Source organism: Poecile atricapillus, unplaced genomic scaffold (assembly GCF_030490865.1).
Source record: "Poecile atricapillus isolate bPoeAtr1 unplaced genomic scaffold, bPoeAtr1.hap1 scaffold_409, whole genome shotgun sequence".
Lineage (NCBI taxonomy): Eukaryota > Metazoa > Chordata > Aves > Passeriformes > Paridae > Poecile > Poecile atricapillus.
The window spans coordinates 1359-20640 of NW_026709204.1; the positions used below are offsets into that span (position 1 = coordinate 1359).

Here is a 19282-nt window from a genome sequence, read left to right on the forward strand (position 1 = left end):
TGAAGCATTTCAAGTAGCAACAAGTCTAAGGCTTGCCCTACAGTTCATCACCCTGTTCTCCTGTTTCTCCCTACTTTTTTTTTTTCAATGAAGACAGTTCATGAAATGACCTCCTCAGAAACTCGTGAATGCATGTTCCAGGAGGAACTGTCAAGTGCACAAACTGCTACAGGGAGAGAGAAGCTGTTCTCTCCTTTCAACACTCACCCTTGTCAAAATTGCAACATACCAAAACAAGAGGAAGAATGACTGCAGAGTGACTCTGAATTAGCACTTTTGCTCTCTTCCTGCTCACCTCTATTATTTCCTCAAACGCTGACACAGACTTACCCCAGACAGGCTTCCCAGAACCAGTCTGACCAACTGCTTCACATATGAGAAAGAAGGGGCACAGTTGCTGTTCCTTATGTGGGCGCTGCAGGCATCCAGAACAGTCCGAACAGACACACGGGCATAAATGACATCTTCACACATGCCCAGGAGAATGCTGTTGAGATGGTCTCCAAGCTTGATAGGCTAGTGACAAACAAGAACAGGGGAGACAGGAGAATCAGTTTTAACTTGGTTAACTGAGTGACTTGGGAAACAATCAGAAACCAAAGACACTCAAAGACTTATTACCTACATTATCTGAGTGCCAGTTTGAAAGTCACCATCTAGGAGGTGACAAAATAGTGGCTGTAGAACAGGAGAGAGACATTCAGCCTCTGGATTCAACTCCTACTTTACAATGACCCAGCCTGAACAAACTGCCTGACCTCTAAGGTCATGACACCAATGACTTTCTCAAACATTTAATGAGTAAGTGAAAATAAAGTAGAAGGGAAAAGGTTCAGAGGAAGTTTTATTCCTTAATTTTGAAAATTCTGCCACCCAAGTATAAAATTCAAACCTCATCACAATAATTTTGGACAACCCTCTGTGCTCAGTTTCTGCAGTTCCTCACCTCCCCAATACTTTGCAGCAGATGTGTTAGCATTCCCAAATTCCACTGATATCACTTTTTTTTGTATCAACAAAAAAAGTAAGGAGTAAAACAACCAAGCCACTGGTTAACGAAGCAGAGCTTCATAACTGCAGGACAGCACCCATACAGTCTAAAAGAAAAGTGCATCTCGATGTCTTTCTGCCCTTCCTGTTGAGTGAATAGAGGAGCACGCTGTACTGGAATATCCCTCCCCAGGGTATGCAGCAGCCAGTGATAACACTTGTTCTCAGGTGCCGTAGGCACTTGCGACCTGAGCGTTCTGATCTGCAACTCTCCCAAAGTGGGTGGTTACCCACAAAGTACAAACACTGTCAAGCTTTTTGCATCACAGAGTGCTTCAAACAATTGCAATCTTTCAATCTTCCCTGTGTGTGCACTCTTAAGGTGAACCATAAAAAAGGCACTCTGGACCACCCCGATTTAATTAATATAGGCTTTTCCCATCTATCTGTTTATCACTTCTAACTAATCATAAAAAATCATGTATGTGAATAAGATATGAATCTCATGTTCAGCCACACTCCCAGCAGAGAAGCAGCTCATTAACAAACAGAGGCAAATACAGAAAAAGGGCAAATCTGCACATGCAAATTAATGCACAAAAGTAATGCCACACACAAGACTGTCCTTTTGCCAACACTAACTCCGCAGGACAGAGGACCCACATGACTACATCCCAAAAGCAGATTCCTTCTAGGCATACCTCACCACATTGTCTTTGGGGAAATCCTGTTTCATTAGCAGGTAGGGCTTGCCTCCCCACTACATTATTGAGAAAGTGCTGCTACACTCTAAACACCAAAGGAAGAAACACAGAAAATGGGGACTGAAATTCATGCCTACACTCCTCTCAACACCTACCTACTTTAAATCACTCTCCTACTACTGTTGAATACTACTCCTTTCATCTCTTACAAGACAGGAAAGCAAAGAAATGGGAAAGCCCTGGAATATAAGAAAACTCTAGGGATTTTGGGACAGGCGCAGTAGCCATTATGAACAGGTTCCCCTACACATTCAGAGCTTCAAAGTTTTTTACTTAGCTGCACTCAGGCAGCTACTTCCAAATAAGTACAACTGAGATGTCAACTACCACTCTGGTAAAGAAAATATTAGGAACCAAAGGCCTAAAATACTGAAGTCTTTCAAAATTTTCTTCCTTAGTCTTATATATAACATCAACTAGTAGGAACAAACCTAAATCTAAACCACAAATTGCTTCTCCCACAGCTGCAGGTCCATTATTAAATGCCTTTTCAGAAGCATTTTATCTTATTTTCACTCTTCTAGGTATTTACTTCTGAAAGTTTAAAGGGGGACAGGGAAGGAGCTCTGAGGAAGATAAAGAATCACATCAATCTTCAGTCAGTTTTGGCAGGACAGTCTAAGATTTATGCTGGGTGTGTAAAATAACCACATCGAGTAATAACACTCATCTCTAAGCAGTCTGCAACTGTGTTTGCATGGACTGACAAGTCAATAGCAAGACCTGCTCCAAACAATTCATACCCTTTCTTGACCATCGTGAAAAGTTATACACATATATTATCTATATGTGTCAAATCCAGACTCACAGAAGCTATGGCAGCATGGAGAACAAGCTGTTTTATTATGTGTAAAACAACCATGTTACTTCAATATTTATTTTTATATAAGCCTAAACCAAAATAAATTATTTTCTCCTTTGTCAACAGCTTGAACTGCTGTCTTTCAGCCTGGGGCATTACAGGATAGACTAGCCCAGATGTATCTTCATGGAAAGTAACAGAAATGTGCTACCAGCACCTTCTCCCTGCAAAACCAGACCACACATCACAAGAAAAACTCCGAGTATGGGAAAGAAAACTTCTGTACCGTGCAGTGACAGGAACAGACTGCCTAGAGAAGCTCACTGAGCCATCTGGATGCAATCCTGTGCCATGTACTGTGGAATGACCCTGCTCGGGCAGGGAGGTTGGACCCACTCTGGTCTTTTCCAACCTGACCCATCTGTAAAATTCTGGGAAAGGCCTCTTGCTCCTCAGTGTCTCAGTATGACACCCTGCCATGAAAACTCAAATGCAGAGTCAGTCAAACAGTATCAAGTCTGGAGCTGCAATATTAACCAAAAACAAATCCAAACTTACCTGACTTTGAGGAACTTCATGGTCAGCTCCCCAAAAGAGCGCCATACCCAAAATATGGACTGCCATACAAGACAAATAATCTCAATCCATTGCATAACAAGACTAGAAATGCAGAAGCAGACTTTAAAGGTGAGGAAGTGACTTAACAGTTGCTTAGAATAATTTTGACTTAAGCATCATGCTATTTTGTCATAACCCTCTTCAAATCTACCTCTTTTTACATGAGGTTCAGAGCACAGCAAATCCCAGTGCTACAAAACATGACATCTAACCAGTGTCCCCCCATCCTCTCTGTTCAATTTTAAGCTTTCATCTCACACTGAGGCAAGAAACACATGTAATCCATACAATCAGCCTAGTGTGGGGTAAAGACTGCACGGTTGTGTCAAAGGATCCTCAAAACTTGTGTCTCAAGGCAAGGCAGACCTTGGCACAACTCAAGCAGGGGGCTATCCTAATGAGATCACAAAGATTGGGATCAAAGGAAGAAGAAGGAATGAACGAAAGAATGTAAACATTTAAAGCAGTACCTTAATCTGCAACTGATATTTTAAGGTACAAATACATTTGCCATTACACATACAATTAATGATTAATATGTCTTCAGCATAATAAACCCCTCACTACAGGGAACAAAACCTTTAAATACCGCAGAATTAAAAGCACAAGCACATGCTGGCTCTGTAGGTGACTGTCAAAAAAAAACAGGGAAAAGGTAGAAAGAAGGCACAATTTTTCTGGACTGTGTAAGTAATATACACTAGTGTTGGCTCTTTATACCATGTTATTAGTAATATTTACGGTACATAAAGCAACAAACTTTTTGAATAATTCTGAAGGCAATGAACAACAATTACAAGGACAGTGATAAATTAAAAGGTCACATAAGTCAGCCTCTTCACCAATTAAAAACAAAATCTCTTACTTAAATTCTAGATGTATAAATTGACAAAAATCTGAACAGATTAGGACAGTAGTTAGAAAAATGCATCAAGGTTTTTAAGTTAATACCACTGCCCCATCCACCCAAAAACATTCATTTTCAAATACTGATAAAATTGTTCTCTATCTGGTTTATTATCCATTACCCTTTCAACTGAAAAACTACAAAGACTTTGTTACGTATCAAGATATACCACAGCTACACAGAAAAAGGTGAATATGCTTTCACAGCAATAATGAATAAAAAAAAACTTTTCAGAAAAAGCCAATAAAACAAAAAAGACACAAAAACAATCAAGAAAAAGCCCAAACCAAACAAAACCAGAAATGCCCCAACTTTTTCACTCCCTCAATAATGCAAGAACAGCAATTAAAAAGACTATTATAAAGTTAGTTAATTTTAATTAGAGACATTGTCATAGTCCTAAGTCTGCTGGCGTTCAAGAAGAATTTGGATAACGCTCAGATACATTTCTGGGTTGCCCTCTTTGGAATCTGGAGTTGGACTTGATGATCCTTGAGGACCCCTTTCAATCCAGGGTATTCCATCATTCTATGATTCTGAGCTTCAACATACCCAAAGATGTTTCCAAAAATGAGATGTGCAATCAGATCTCTAAACTAAAACTTGCTACTCTACTAATCTATCTGAAAACAGCTTTCAAAAGATGAGCATTTATTCAAAAATTCTAATTAATTTTTGTATTATTACACTTAAAGTATTTTCCAGAATATATAAATCAACATGAAATTAATTTCCCAAATCAATCTCCATTCTAATTTTGAATGGTTTGGTTACTCTATTTCCCATAAGCTTGTTGTCCTGGTTACCTCAGATGTATTTTGGATTCAAATTGACTGTGTGTCTTAGAATGACAGGGGTTTTCCTTTATTGACTGTAATTTTTTTGGGGTATTTCTCCTTGAATACACCATTAATTTGTATTAGCAAGCAGAATCGCAACTGAAAAGACAAAGGCAACTCTGTCACTGTCTGATACAAGGTCTTAAAAAACAAGATGCTTTTCTGCCTTCAGCAGCTTTTAGTAGAACAATCTAAAAGGAAAAAAACAATGATTTTCAGTAAATTAATTCAGTGAACTACAGCCAGTTGTGACAGAAGAAAAAGAAGTTTTAAATGTCTTAAAAGTTACCACAGTCAGCAAAGCAAAATCTGATTCTGTGACCTAAGAAACACAAAGTCAACATATTCCTTACAAAGAACCTATGAATGACCTGATAGAGTCTAATAGGAATGGAAAGGGAAGCAGTCAGAAAAAGAGGGCTGCACATATAAGCTATGTATCAGCTCTACTAACTTCAACTAATAAAAGTCATAAAAGGACACCAGTTTTTGTACAAAGCTGTTTCAGGGAGCTTCCTTTTTCCATGTAAGCAACTAAGTAGATCACCTTCCATCCAGCAAGCAGCGTTATGCTGCCACTAGGAAAGAAATTCACACAGCCCTAATCAGCGAGGATTAATCAGCGCTGTGCATGTACAGAGCGCCAGCATTTGGTCATCGCCTAATGAAATGCTCTGTGTTGGCATTTACAGGCCACAGAGGTCCCTCTGAATGTTTCCTTCCTAGAGATTAAGAAATGTCTCAGCATGGCTTTTCATAGTAACAGTCCTCCCATTTATTTCAAAAGGAAAAAAAAAATAGCGTATTGAATACTGGCACAGAACAAAGAATGCAATCAGCTCTGACAAAGGTCACAAGCTTGTCACTTCAGAACTATTTTTTCTGCCATTTTTAAAGGCCAGTTTTGTACATTAACTTCAGAGTTGGCACTAGAGATAACGTTACTGTCTTCTGAAGTGTTGTCCCTCTTGAAAGAAAAGAAACAATTCCAATAGTATTACTACAGGATTTGGCAGCTGCATCCTACGTAACTGAACCTGGGTCTTCATTTGTCAGTGTTATTTTTACTTCTCTATTAAAACTTTCAGCCTAGGTTTCTAATTGTTTATAGTTTTGCCATAGACAAAACTGTAAATATATTTTTTATACCATTAATTTTGACAATATGCAGGGCAAGAAGGATGTCTAAAGGGCTTGGGAGTAACTGTGGATTTTCAGTAGATATTCAGTGATATAGCCCTGAAGAAAACTGACTATATACAAAAAACTGCTAAAACAAAATATTCAACATAGAAACACATGTTTTAATAGTCCTTGTGCACACAACAGCAATCAATGCCAATACCACTTTCCTCTGGAGTAAGAGCTGTTCTTCCTGGAAGAACACTGCCAAATGTCATAATTGTTCCCAGATTACAACACTGGCTGTGGTTAGCTTTCCTCTAAGGATTATTGATCCAGGAAAGCCAAGGAGATAGAAATAGCTCAGCTTCCTTTTCACTCCCACCACTAAATATCTTTGACTAAGCCAAGGGAATGGTTTTCTGGGGAAAGTTACCATTCACGAAAAATTTTGTCAAGAATACAGCTGAGAAGATAATAATTTTGACTGTACTTGTCAGTGACCTGGAGATCACATATACAAACCTTACTTGTCTGAATATTTACCCCTGTGAAAGAGTTAAAAAGGAGAAGTGGGAATTCTGTGCAGCCCTTGCCCAAGTATGTACGTGGGCAGGGCTTGTTGAGACTCTTCCTCACAACTGCATACAATCATGATCACTATTCCACTTTAACCAGCAAAAACAAAGTAGGAGGATCCCTTCCCCACCTCACAAAAGAAATAACATGAATCACAAACCAAAGGGAGACAGAAAGGACAGTTTAAAGCTATTTTGTGAAGGGATCAACAGCAAACCACCAGAGCTGTCTGCCAAGGAAGAGCCACTTTCAAGAGGTACCTTTTCAACATCTGACAGGGAAGACAGCGAGTGGTTCTGCAGAACCTCTGGTGCTGTGAATGCTCGCAGGTCTTGTTGGCACACATTTTCATCAGTAAATGACACACTGCCAGATGGAAGCAACAGGAGAGACCATGGAGAAATGATGAATCCCAGAGCAGCAGGATCAGCTGTAATTGAAAAGGGAAAAAAACAAAAACCACCCTGAAAATGAAGCAATGTTGTTTGATGCCCTTTCTGGATGTTAGTTTATTACCAGCCTACATACTATTAGTGGAATAGATTCATGCTTCCTTTTCCACTTGTGGTGTTTCATAACCACAACAACCTCAATTTTAATCACACTGGGGAGTAACACCTATCTTTTATGAGTATTCTTCACTATTATTCATACCAGCAAGCTCAGGAAGAGCCTGCTAAAATACTCACAATCTCCTGTCCTGAAGTTATTTCATTTGTGTTACAGTTGACATATAAAACATTCCCTTTCTGCAGTGCACATATCATTAAGGCTAATTCATACAATAGGAATGGAGTTTGCTCCTGTCCTAACATAGCACTACTGCAGCAGCAATGTTTGGAAGACAGTAGACAAAGTTAGTGGGGAAGGAAAATACTCATTAGAGTGGCTAATAGAAGGAGACAAAAGAGAAGAGTTTTGGGGCACAGAAGTAATTTTTAGTCTAAAGTGAAAAAATATTACAAATATCTGAAAATTTCAAAACAAGCACTGAAATTGCAGAACCAAAAGTAACCAAGATATGCAATTTGCCAGCTAGGTTTTTGAAGTCTGATAACACTGCTGTAAAACTAACTTGAAAAAAAAAAAGAAAACAAAAAGACCATTTCCTTAAGTCAAAACAATTTTTTCAACACCTCAAACATGAATCAACTCAGTTTCACTGAAGGAGGCATGAGGTTTTACTAAGAAAAAAATAAAAGTTTGATTTTTTCATAGGCAAAAAGGCAATAGCTCTGTCTTCTGCTACACAATATATCAATATATCAAAGATCTGAGGAAACATATTTGAGTGGTATATCCTTTTTCCCTTGATATAGTAACCAAAAACAGCAGAATAATAATTTCCTCCATTAGCACCACCACTAACATTTTCCACTCTCCAGCTCAGGATATTCCTACAGTGCTGGTTCCTAGACTGCTGAACTATCTTGTAATCTAGAATATTTCTAATCTCCTAGGATATTACATTACTGCTTGCAAGTATCAGGTGTAAAAAGATCTCCCAAGTACGTCTTTCAATTTTCTAGCCCCACTTCCTCTGAAACAAACAGAACAATTGCTGTTCACTGTTGTGGCAGCAAGTTCAGATGTTAGAAAAAAGAAACAAGAATGAACAGGCCATTTCTATTACATGTAACAAGAAAATACAACATTATATAGCAAAGCTTCCAAATCTATTTTTATTAAGACTACCAAGTTGACCTTTGACTTTGAAAAATTATCCTGTGGGTAACTACTGAATTCTGCACCACTTCTGTGTGTATTCACCACTGATATAAAAACCCTAAACAAGCAACATCTTATAATATTTTAAAATTCTACCTTATGAATCCCAACTCAGGCACTTCAAGAAATGTAGAGGTTTTAATCTTACTTTAACATTTTGTGTAATAAATACTTGAAATACATAAAAACTCTTCATATTCTAAACTAAGACTATACTAATATACTAACATATACGAAGACAAAAAATTGATTTAGTTTTAAGATCAATTAAACTCCCTCAATTAGTCTGAAGTCTTCCCAATATTAATTTCAACAAACTTTAGAGAATTTGTCCCCTGTCGATGTAGAGTCTGAATTTATTGATCCACTCCCACTCAAGAATCTTCATGACTTCAAGCAATGTAAAATTAATGTGATAAAGAGTAAGTTTAGAAAAAAGAGTGATTTTGGCGTTTTACTGACATTTTCTCATCTTCCTCTTTCAGTAGCCTGTAACTAACATAGCAGATCATAGAGCCTACACCACAACTCCAGGGAATCTAATCGATTGTTTGGAAGGATGAGGATAAAATAGTTAATTCTCCAGTTCCTTCCTCAAGGCATGCATCACAAACCAAAATAACTATCTCAAAGCTCCAACCAGGTAGATATACCTAAGGAAATACTTTTTAGAAACACATCTCTAACATGTTTGCACCATGGATTAAAAAAAAAAATTGCAAAGATGCAATGTATCAAATAGACAGCAACCACAGGAAAACAAAAGAAACTTTTTTCCAGTGATAATATTTGCATCATCTTCTATTGAGGCTTTCAGAATTATTTGTAAGAGCAGTAAGGGTAATACACTCCTGAAAATACTGAGGAAAATGACCAAAAAAAAAGTTTCAAGCCCTTTTCTCTAAACGCACTGGAATTCAGGATATGGCTCAGGTCGATTTTCTATCTAATAGGCTTTCAACTGTGCTAGAGCTGCCAGCCTTCTGAGTTAACTCCAGAACTATGCAACTTGGTAACAAAACACTTGTGAGAGCTCAGCATTTCAAGCAGTACCAAGGCAGAGATAAATAGCATGGTCTTACTTAAAGTGAGAGACTGAACTGGCTTTAAACACAATAAAAACAGAAATAATCCTCAGCTACAGAGCATCTGCCAAACAAATGAGAGAGGAAAAAAATCCTTTATGTGCTTTAACAGCACAGAAGTAGCCCAAGATAAAAAAAGGCCCACGACATTCTAAGAGACATGAAGACAAATTTTGAAATGGATCTATTTTACAATACTGTTGGCACGTAATTTTGAATTTCCAAGCTACAGTCACAATTCCAGTCAGTCCTTCAGGATCTTTACCCCCCACTTCTTGTAAGCCACACAGAACACATACACACACATCTCTAAACAGCATAGAACAACCCAAAAATATACACAAGGCTTTCAACACACATTTTTGCTTCCCTCCATAGCCCTCACTGAGACAAGTAAGATTTCTCCTAGAGCAAAGGAACCTGAAAATTTGTATGCTCAGGCCAGGCTGGAGGCAGACCACTGACTCAACTGCAGCCTGGCCAGGATTATGCCAGCACACGGCACCACTTCTGCTGTAAATCCTCTCCTCCTGGGCTGGTGCAGCGTGTCCCTGCACGCCTGGTGCACAGGGCAAGCAGCACTGCAGTGTCTCTGCTCCCTCTGCCTTCGGCACCAAGGGATAGGAGAGCTCTGATGGGATACTGAGCCCCTTGGAAAACTGAAATGTATTCTTTGCTGAGGATACTGGAGCAAGAAACAGCTTGAACAATTAGTTTCTGAGATCACTTTCTGTTGCTGAGCTGCCCCACAATCAAACACCACACTACACTGTAGTGCTGACTACATCCAGCAGAGCTCTGCAAAGAGTGCAAGTAGTCACCGAGCCTCTTTGGTGTGAGTAGGGTGGGTGGAAGTGGAGGAAGGCATGAGGAATAGAAACTAAAAAAAATTTTAAAACCCCAGTAAAATTACAGAAGTCCAATCTCTCTCCTTCTCAGCAACTGAAAGATCAAATGTCACCAGACAATGAAAAAAGAAAAATAATTCCCCAACATTTATTGGCAAAAGGAAAATCATTTATCACCTGCCAACAAGGACGATCTAGGAAAGGAGGATTTGGCTTTTTACCCTTTCCTATTGCATTTTTCCTCCTGTCAACCAAACCAATCCATTTCCTGTTCCATCCCAACTAGGTCTATGACTACTTTGGACTCATCACTAGTCCCATCAACACATTTCACACTTTGCCTTCCTTCTTTTCATTACGCTTACTCAGGCAAAGCAGCTACAGTAGTTTGACTGTCAACAGCATTTACAGATCCCTGAAAACCATAATCTTCCTTCTTCACATCCACTTTCAGATCATACAACTTTTCTTTACATAAATAATTTCCCATATACAAATTTCCGAGACATTCAACTTGCAAAGACTCTTTCTTTGCTCAACCTGTCTTTTTAACATCAGACTCACTTTCCCTCTTCCCTTCCCCCTTCCTTTAGATACATGTCTCCAAACTTAAGGTCCAATTGTTTTCAGAATCCTCAACGCACACTTTAGAACAGGAGTGGCCTGGGTGACATATGAAGGCTTTCCTACTTTCAAGTTTAGATAAATCTTTTCCAGTTAAACCTAGCAAATTAGAGGGACGCCTGTTTTATAATTCTCAGCAGCAGCGAGCACAGCACTCTCCTAATGCTTATACACTCACATTTGAGATTACTTCAAAGACTTGTTCCTTTGACCTCATGGAGTTCTGAGTGCAAGATACAGCATGTCTGAAACAGCTGATACACCCTTTCAACAACAAAATAGTTATTGCACATAATTAAACAGATGTAAGAGAAGGGCAGGTCTGGTATCAGCCTTTTCAAATCTCCAGATTAATCTCAACATCACCAATGCAACTGATGTCAGATCTGCAACTGAGTCCTAGATTGTCTTTCTCCTTCATTTAACAGCTTATAATATGCTGACAAGACAGCTACCAGAGCTGATCTTCTAAATTGGTGATAAGCAACTAGGCATTTCAATCTAAGCTTTCATTTTTTATAATGATAAAAATAAATTTGTAAAGTTTTTTTTAAGGAGTTCAACATCTGTTAGAACCATAAATACAAAGAGGGATAAAAATATGCACATTTCTGTATCTGTTGCTGAATTAGGCATGATGTGATATGCAATTAGCCATGAAGACAATGGATTTTCATCCTGTGTTTCTCTTATTCAGTGTTTTGATGGATAAGAAGATAGACTCACTAAAAGATATGCAAAACTTTTTTGTATGAAGTCGTCATCAAATCTGTAACAGAAGCCTTTTTTTGACATTTTTTCTAATTTCCAGAAACTAGCTAAAGTAAGAAATTAATTGAAGAACAGGTTCTCAGTTGACAGAGTGATAGCAAGATTCTCAACTTGAAACAAACTACCAAAACTCTACCAGGGTCACACACAAAAATGATTACTTGGGCTGGTAATTCCTTAAAGCATCTGCGGGTCCTGGGCTGGTGTGGGGAGGCTGACAACAGATGGCAATTTAAGAGTTTGCTATTTCCATGGCCTTTTTTATCCCCCTCATTTCAAAACAGCTGGAACACAGACTGTTGAACAGTATGCCTCATTTAATTTTTTTGAACAAACAATGTACAAAACATTCAACAAATCTTGTATTTTGTTACAGAACAGTGTGTTCAGGGACTCCAGGACTCTGTACAGGGAGGAATAGCATTTCTGAGAGCTGGTCAAACCTGAACATGCTGTGATCTTGCAGAAGCTAAAAGCTTGCCCTATCGCCCTCTGCCCAGAAGTGATCAGTCAGTTCTGAAAAATTTTGGAAACTCTGCCATAAAATAGCTCTTTCACACCATATGCATGGAAGAAATGGGTCTGAAATCTGACCGAGGAAAACAAGATTTCTTTAGGATCCCCTGTTTGCTACAAGTCCTCCACAAATAAAGAACAAAATTGAGTGAGACAAGCCTACAGGAACCTCCACATTTTCTCTTCCTGAACATTGACAGCACCTTCATAAGCCAGCATAGAAACTGATATTCAAGATGACAAAAAAAGTTTCTAGATTGCTTTGTTACTGAAGACTTCATTAAAAACTGTCTGGTTATCCAACTCTTGCTGAGAGGAATTAGATTACCTTTATCAAACTCAGCTACACAGAAAAGCTCTTTCATTTGAGTGTCTCTTGAAGTGCATTTTACCAAAGGCTATATCCCAGGTTAATTAATAGCATGCAACTGAAAATAGTTTGCTGAACTAGCAGAAAAACAACTCAATAAAACAGCTTCATCTCCAAAGAAGAGACCGATTCTTCTGGCACTGATTTTATCTGAATTTGTGTTTTGGTCTTCATGGATAGGAAGTAAGATCAGTAAGATCACCTTAGCCAGTCTTGGCTGGCAAACATTCCCCTGCCTTAAAAACACATATCAGAAGTCCTGGGGCAGATTTCTGTTTTGTGCTCTCATCTTTCAGTACTTGTTCTTCTGAAGGAGGGCTCACTGTGTTCTTGTTGTCAATGCTTGCATGCAGTCCTCATACAGATTACGATAATTTTTCTGCACTACTCTCAGGGTAAGAAAGGCTAAGCTCTTATTTTCAGTGGAGACTCCCTTCTGGAAAAAATTGAGACCCAGGATAAAGTTTTAAGTGGTTTCACTACTATGTGCTCATACAACTGTGATCTTGTAGGTGGATTAGAAGATGGAGCTGCATGTGTCAATTCCTGTAAAGTTTACAAGAGTAAACCTCTAATCATCCAAGATCCCTCATAAGTCAAGGTCTTAACAATCTCTCCTTTTAAAAGAAATAATTCTCCTGACTGTTTCCAAGAGAGAACAAAGAGTGAAAGAGAGGAAAGCAGATGCCAGCTTTCCTTTTCTTGCAATATGAGAAGCAGCAGGACAGGTCAGTTGGTCAAACTGCAACAATAAACTCAGCATTCCTGAAAGGGAATGCACTCATGGGCTGTGAGAACATTGGTAAGGAGAAGAAGGTAAATTTGAATGGGATGTCAAAACTACCTATAATTCACCTGGCAAAAAATAGTTGATAAAATTCATATTTTTAAAGCTAAGTCAAGCGTGATCAGAAATCAGGCACCACACAGCAGTTTCTGCCTACATCTACCTTCTCTGGAGCCTGTGAAGTGTCCAACAGAGCCCACTCTCAGAGCCTGGGCAGTGTGTAAGACACAGCCAGTGTCTGACTCAATGGATTGGCTAAGCCAAATCTTAAAAAAAACCCAGCCCAAAATAACCTAAATGTTGAATCTTGATAAAATTCTGAATCAAATACTTGCAAGAAATGCAAAATATTTTGTCCCAAATAACCAAGATGTGTCCCATGCATACTAATGTGGCAAAACAATGACTATTTTCTAAGTGTGAGCCTTTGATTTTTCATAATAAAACTGAATAAGCTTACATAGCATGGTGATATAAGGGGATGACCCCCTACAAAGGTTTTCAAATAATAGGATGCAGCATGGGAACATACACTTTATTGAGAACAAGTTAAAGATGTTGCTGAAGTTCAATATGTGGCTTAAGCATTTACTGCTATTAGAGCAAGAAAGAGAGGGAAGGGCCCCTAAGGATTTGCAGATTTTAAAGGAAAGAAAGGAAAACATAAGGAAGGGGAAAATTCCATATTCAGACCTAGTGCTAAAATGTGTATTATCAGTATTGCAGATGCTGAGCTTGAAGCCTACTGAGGTGGGAGGGAAGAGGGAGAAGAAATACTTCTACTCCTTTGAAGTACAAGACAACACCACAATCCTCTCAGTAGCTATGTAGGTGTTGCCACTCGCATTTTCGGGAATCATATCTAGCCCTCTGGTGAAGTTTTCTGTTTTTCACCTTTGAGATGAAATCTCTTCAGAGCACACTGATCATGACTGCACAGTACTGTATCCATTTCTGTGTCTCCTTCAGTACCAAAATGTTCCAATGGTCTCAGACCATTATTTATCACTTTTTTCCTATGTTCCCATCTCGCTTCAATGGGTCTAAAGTAATTGAAGTTATCACCACAAGAAATGGGATGTGTCACAGATTCTGGAAGAACATGAAGTGATGGTTGAAAGCAACCTTTGGGCTAGGATGCAGAGAGGCATTCACCCAGAGACAGATTAGGAGCAAGTAATTGTTTGGGTTTAGAGCCTAGGAAGGACAAGGAAGTTTACTTATATGGCACCTTAATATAACCAAAATGTTTCCAGTCCTGTATTTATCAGTCTTAATAAATGCTTACCTTTTCTGAATAGTTCTTGAAGGCTCTCTGCACTTTGATTCAAAATAGCCCATATTTCCTCTTCTTGCAATGGTCCCCCCCGAACCTCCAGAGCCTCTGCTAGTGACACATGCATGTTACCTGGGAAATAAACAGACTGATGTAAGACTAAATAACATCTTTTCTTCTCTGTGCATGCCATATTCAAGGAGTAATAACCCATGTTCAGCCCTCAGTCACAAAAATTCTCCCATCAAATATAAATAATACAAAACATTCCCTATGGCGATAAAGAATTTTGAATTGAATTCCAGAAAAGCTCAGGTTAAAAAAAAATAATGATCCATATTAATATTGTAGGCTCTACATCCATAAATTCAACAAGGTGGCATTAATCCATATGCTATGGGCAAGAGCATGCTCTGTTTATAAAGATGACAGATTGAACAGTAGTTATAGGTTTATTAAAATAAATCAGCTATTAACATGATTTTGGTAAGTTTAAGTCAGTGAAGCTGCTGTTATGAAAGGAAGCTTTTCCTCCTTTCACAGGGTTATTGATAGCATCTCATGAGCATATTATGAGAAGCACTACCAGAAAATATGTACAGAAGCAAAATAGCTATAGAACTGATAGCTATGGAACAGCTTCTCCTTACAGTTAAAAAACAAAATAGAGCTCTCAGCAGCACTCTACCTATTACATCCTCAGGAAACAAAGAAAGATTTCTTTCCCCAGATAAACAAGGTTTGCTGCAGTATTTTTTGAAAGAGCTAAACCACTTTCACCACACTGCAATATAATATTCTGCTGTCCAAAACCATTTGAAAACTGAAGAATGCATCCCTAGATATTCTGGCAAAGCAAAGCTTCATCTGTTCAATAAGCTCAGGAGCAAATAAATGATGTGTCTGCTCAATTACTCCATCTTTCTATGGAATGTTCTCAGATTGAGTACTCATGCCAATTTATATTTCTGATTAGAATGCAGCTGCAGTGGCTTCTCTCTGTGCTTCTCTCCAAAGCCCAGAGAAGAAGATCTTGAGGCAGTGAGCTGTAGTAAGAGCCTAAGGTGTCTTGTCAGTCATCACTGGTAAATTTGTTATGTCTCAAAGGCTCCAAAGCTGCTGCTGGAAATGGAAAATACAGTTCCACAAGGAATGCTTATGGTCTGGAAAGCAGTAACTGATAACAACAGTTTTAAATGACCCAATGATACTGCTGGAAGCTCCTCCCCCTTCCTTTAAATCACCCACCCAGAGCCTCCCCATCATACCACACTATCCTGGCTCAGGTAGGCACTAACCTAACAAATTTAAGGAGGGACAGGCTTACAGGCTATATTTAGTTTCCCAAATGTCTAGGCAGCTTTATGCCTTCCATGTGTTTTTAATTACAGATAGTCAGGCTTATACACATATAATGGCAACGCAAAAGGCTGAATATCCTGCAGTTTCTAACTGAAAATATGGGGTTTGACGATACTTGCTAAAATACTAGCCTTTTCACCTAGAATTCCATACTACTACTGAAAAATTGCATATTGCTGGCTGCTTTTCACAAAAAAATAAGCACAGCTTTTTTCCTTACTTTACAACTTGCCAGTTTGTAGCATTCAATTACTGTGCATATTTACTAAGCCAGATATATTTTCAACAATAAGTGTTCAAAAGTCATCATCAAAAGAATGGAAGGGAAAGCAGACTCAGGTAATATTTAAAAGAATGATGAAATCTGAATTCCCAAAGAGATAAATAAATAAACCATGAAAAATGGAAAGTTAGGGACCAATGCAGACTTGCAATAAATGCATGGAAAACCAGAGAAAATTGTGCTTCCAGTCAGCGTGAGATTCACATACACCAGGCACAGAGCGAGTGTCTGGTCTCGCTGATCCAGGAAATTCTGTGATTTTATGCCACTGTCTCAAATTTCAGTAGGTACATCTAGAATCAAGTTATCTGGATAATTCAGATTAAAAGATCTCATCTTCTCCTAGGGACTAAAAATACATGAACTGCAAATGAAAACTTCCTGTGATAAATATTCTAAAGGAGAATGCCAAGCATAAGAACAACAATCCCCTCTCCCTCACCCCAAATCCTTCTCTGCTCCACTCCCCTTTTCCCCATTCTGCAAAATGCTGCATCCTTTCAGCTGTGATTGAATAGTGTGGACTGCTCTGTGGCAGCTATAAGCCAATTCCCTATTTAACAACACAACAGAGACCATAAGCGTGTCTGCTGAAACTCCCAAACACATTACATCCACAGTAAAAGAATCCTACAGCAAACAGTTTCTTGATCACAGTAAGAAGCAGTATGAATGTACACACCCAGCCACTTCAGCTGTAGCAAGGCAAGCAACAAGATCTGCTTGAATTTTACCGATAGCAGGAGCTTCACAAATAAAAATCAAACACACAACACAACAAAACCAAACTATTTCAAACTGATTCTGAAAGCCCAAGCAAAATCCATCACAAAACCAGTCATTACAACCACAGCCACATGCAAAAGGCCACAGGCTGGGATTTGAGTGGGATTCTCATTGAAGCAGATCTGTTTCAGAAACTTTCTGGTAACTTTCTCCGTAACTTTTCTTCCTAAAAATTATCTTTAAGCTGCAGTGCTTGTCTGTCTCAGCAGACCAACATGCTGGTTATGAGGATTAAAGAACCTCCCACAAAATGGTCCTCTGGCACCAAGGAACTGACTGCGGGAAGCTGGGATGAAGCTCTTTGCAGGAAAATGCAAGGCCAGGTTTCTCCACCTGTACAGCCCACCTCTTATCAGCCAGGCACCGATTTGGAGCTGACAGTGGAAGTGCCTGGCTCAATACATATTTCTCCCCCACCAGTTTTGTTTGTCTCAGATGTTTTTTCACAAGAAGATATTTGTAGTACACAGTTCATCCAAATTCACTGTCTCCTTAGATTCTGGGAACCCTAAATAGTGTGTAGTCCTTTGTGAATACAGAAACCTAAATGCTCGATACATACAAGCGCTTTTGGTTCTATGCAATACCCAAACATCATGATAAATTGCAACATAAGGACTATATTGAGGAATTTTTATAAGAGAAAAATATTTAAAGTTTTTGTAGAATATCATATCAAAATCATGCTCCTGGCATGATTACCTGTGTTTTTCAGTGTCCCAGGCTGACCAACAAAGAAATCTAGATGCACTGGTAAAGTCCTCCATGGACTCTCAGTCAGCTCATGTCAAGCCATTTCTCTGCAACAAACCTTCTCCCCGTCTCCTCTTTATGTAAGGAAAGCAAGATCTGGAATCCTGTGCCCTGTTCCTTTCACTCTTTCTAATAAGGATGGACAGAGTAAAGAACATTGAAAGGTGGGCCTTCCAAGGACAAGTTCACTCCCCTTTTCTCGGGACAGAGGTATGATGGCATCTTAGTATGAGGGGTAGGCAAGTCTCACGGTTAGGTGGTACATACTCCACACGAACTCCTAGGGCATGGACTGCCCACACACCCAAAACTCACACGAGATCACAGCCACAGCACATCCAAACAGGGAGATTTGCACAGCAGAGAGCACAACACAGAGTAGGAAGGCAGGACAAATTAAAATAGTTAGCACTGGAGGTGCACAGACATGAACCTGACAGATTTCTTGTTCTGAGGCAGAATTTACTCTCAGACCACACAGGAATACTATTTCCACAGGAAGGGAGTTGCATTGTATGGAGGCAGCTTTTATGCTCCAGGACAAAAGAGTAAATTCAGGTGTAAATCATTTGTATTAACAAGCTCTGAGTGCAATTTCTCGGCACCATTCAGCCCTAAGCCATGCAGGCAGCACAATCACAGGGAAAAATATTGCCTAAGCCAGAGGCCTCTCCCATATCTCAGACAGGTTTTGAAAAGAGCCTGTCTACCTCATGAGGACCAGCTGCCAGCTCCTCCCTCTAGACAGACAGCTCATACACTCCCCCGTGAGTGGGATGGGGCTCTGTCTCTTGCCCGAAAACAAGCTCAGTGACCTCCTGGCTTTAAAAAGCCTCATTTTAAAGTCCCAGCAGCCCACGTTAAAAGCATACCATCTATGGAAGATCCAGACATTGCCAATGCCACAAGGCAGCCTTCCACTTGCTGCCCCAAGAAAGACAGAAAGCACAACAGGAGCAGCCCTTCACACTGAGTAATTCTGTCAAAATGGCTGTTTGTAAGTATATACTTTTCTCCGTACCACTTACAAAGTCTTCACACCACCCCACTTTTTAATTGCTTATGTAAGCAGAAGTTAAATGCTCAGAATTCTCATTTCCCCCAACCACCACCATTTTTCCTCACACATTTTAAATTTTAAATTGAAGGTCTACAACAGCAACGAAGAATTCAGAAAATTTTAAAGGCCTATTCTTTCCAAATTTTATTGAACTGTCACCAGCCAAAATATTAAGATGCTATTGCTGTAACTGTGATTATTAAAGACTGTAATACAGTAATTTTTGTCAAAAAGTTCCTAAAAACAGACTAAAAGTCAAAAGGCTAAATTGCTTCAACTTAACTAATGCCTGACAACTTGGTGTTTTGGTTTTAGTAACACATCCCTTGCTTTTTTCCTTACCTTGTGCACCAACATTTTTTCCCCGATGCTGTAACTTCAGAACAAAAACTTTTAGTCAAAAACTGTGCTT

General features: G+C 39.1%; 1 protein-coding gene across 1 annotated transcript; it reads right to left on the reverse strand.

Moving 5' to 3' along the window:
• Positions 1–330: 330 nt before the first annotated feature.
• Positions 331–14755, reverse strand: LOC131574560 (tyrosine-protein phosphatase non-receptor type 13-like; the record flags this gene model as incomplete). Its single annotated transcript, XM_058829036.1, has 3 exons — positions 14639–14755; positions 6882–7051; positions 331–516 (listed from the first exon to the last, which is right to left on the reverse strand). Coding segments are annotated over exons 1-3 (471 nt in total), but the record flags the coding sequence as incomplete, so codon positions are not given.
• Between the last annotated feature and the right edge of the window lie 4527 nt (positions 14756–19282).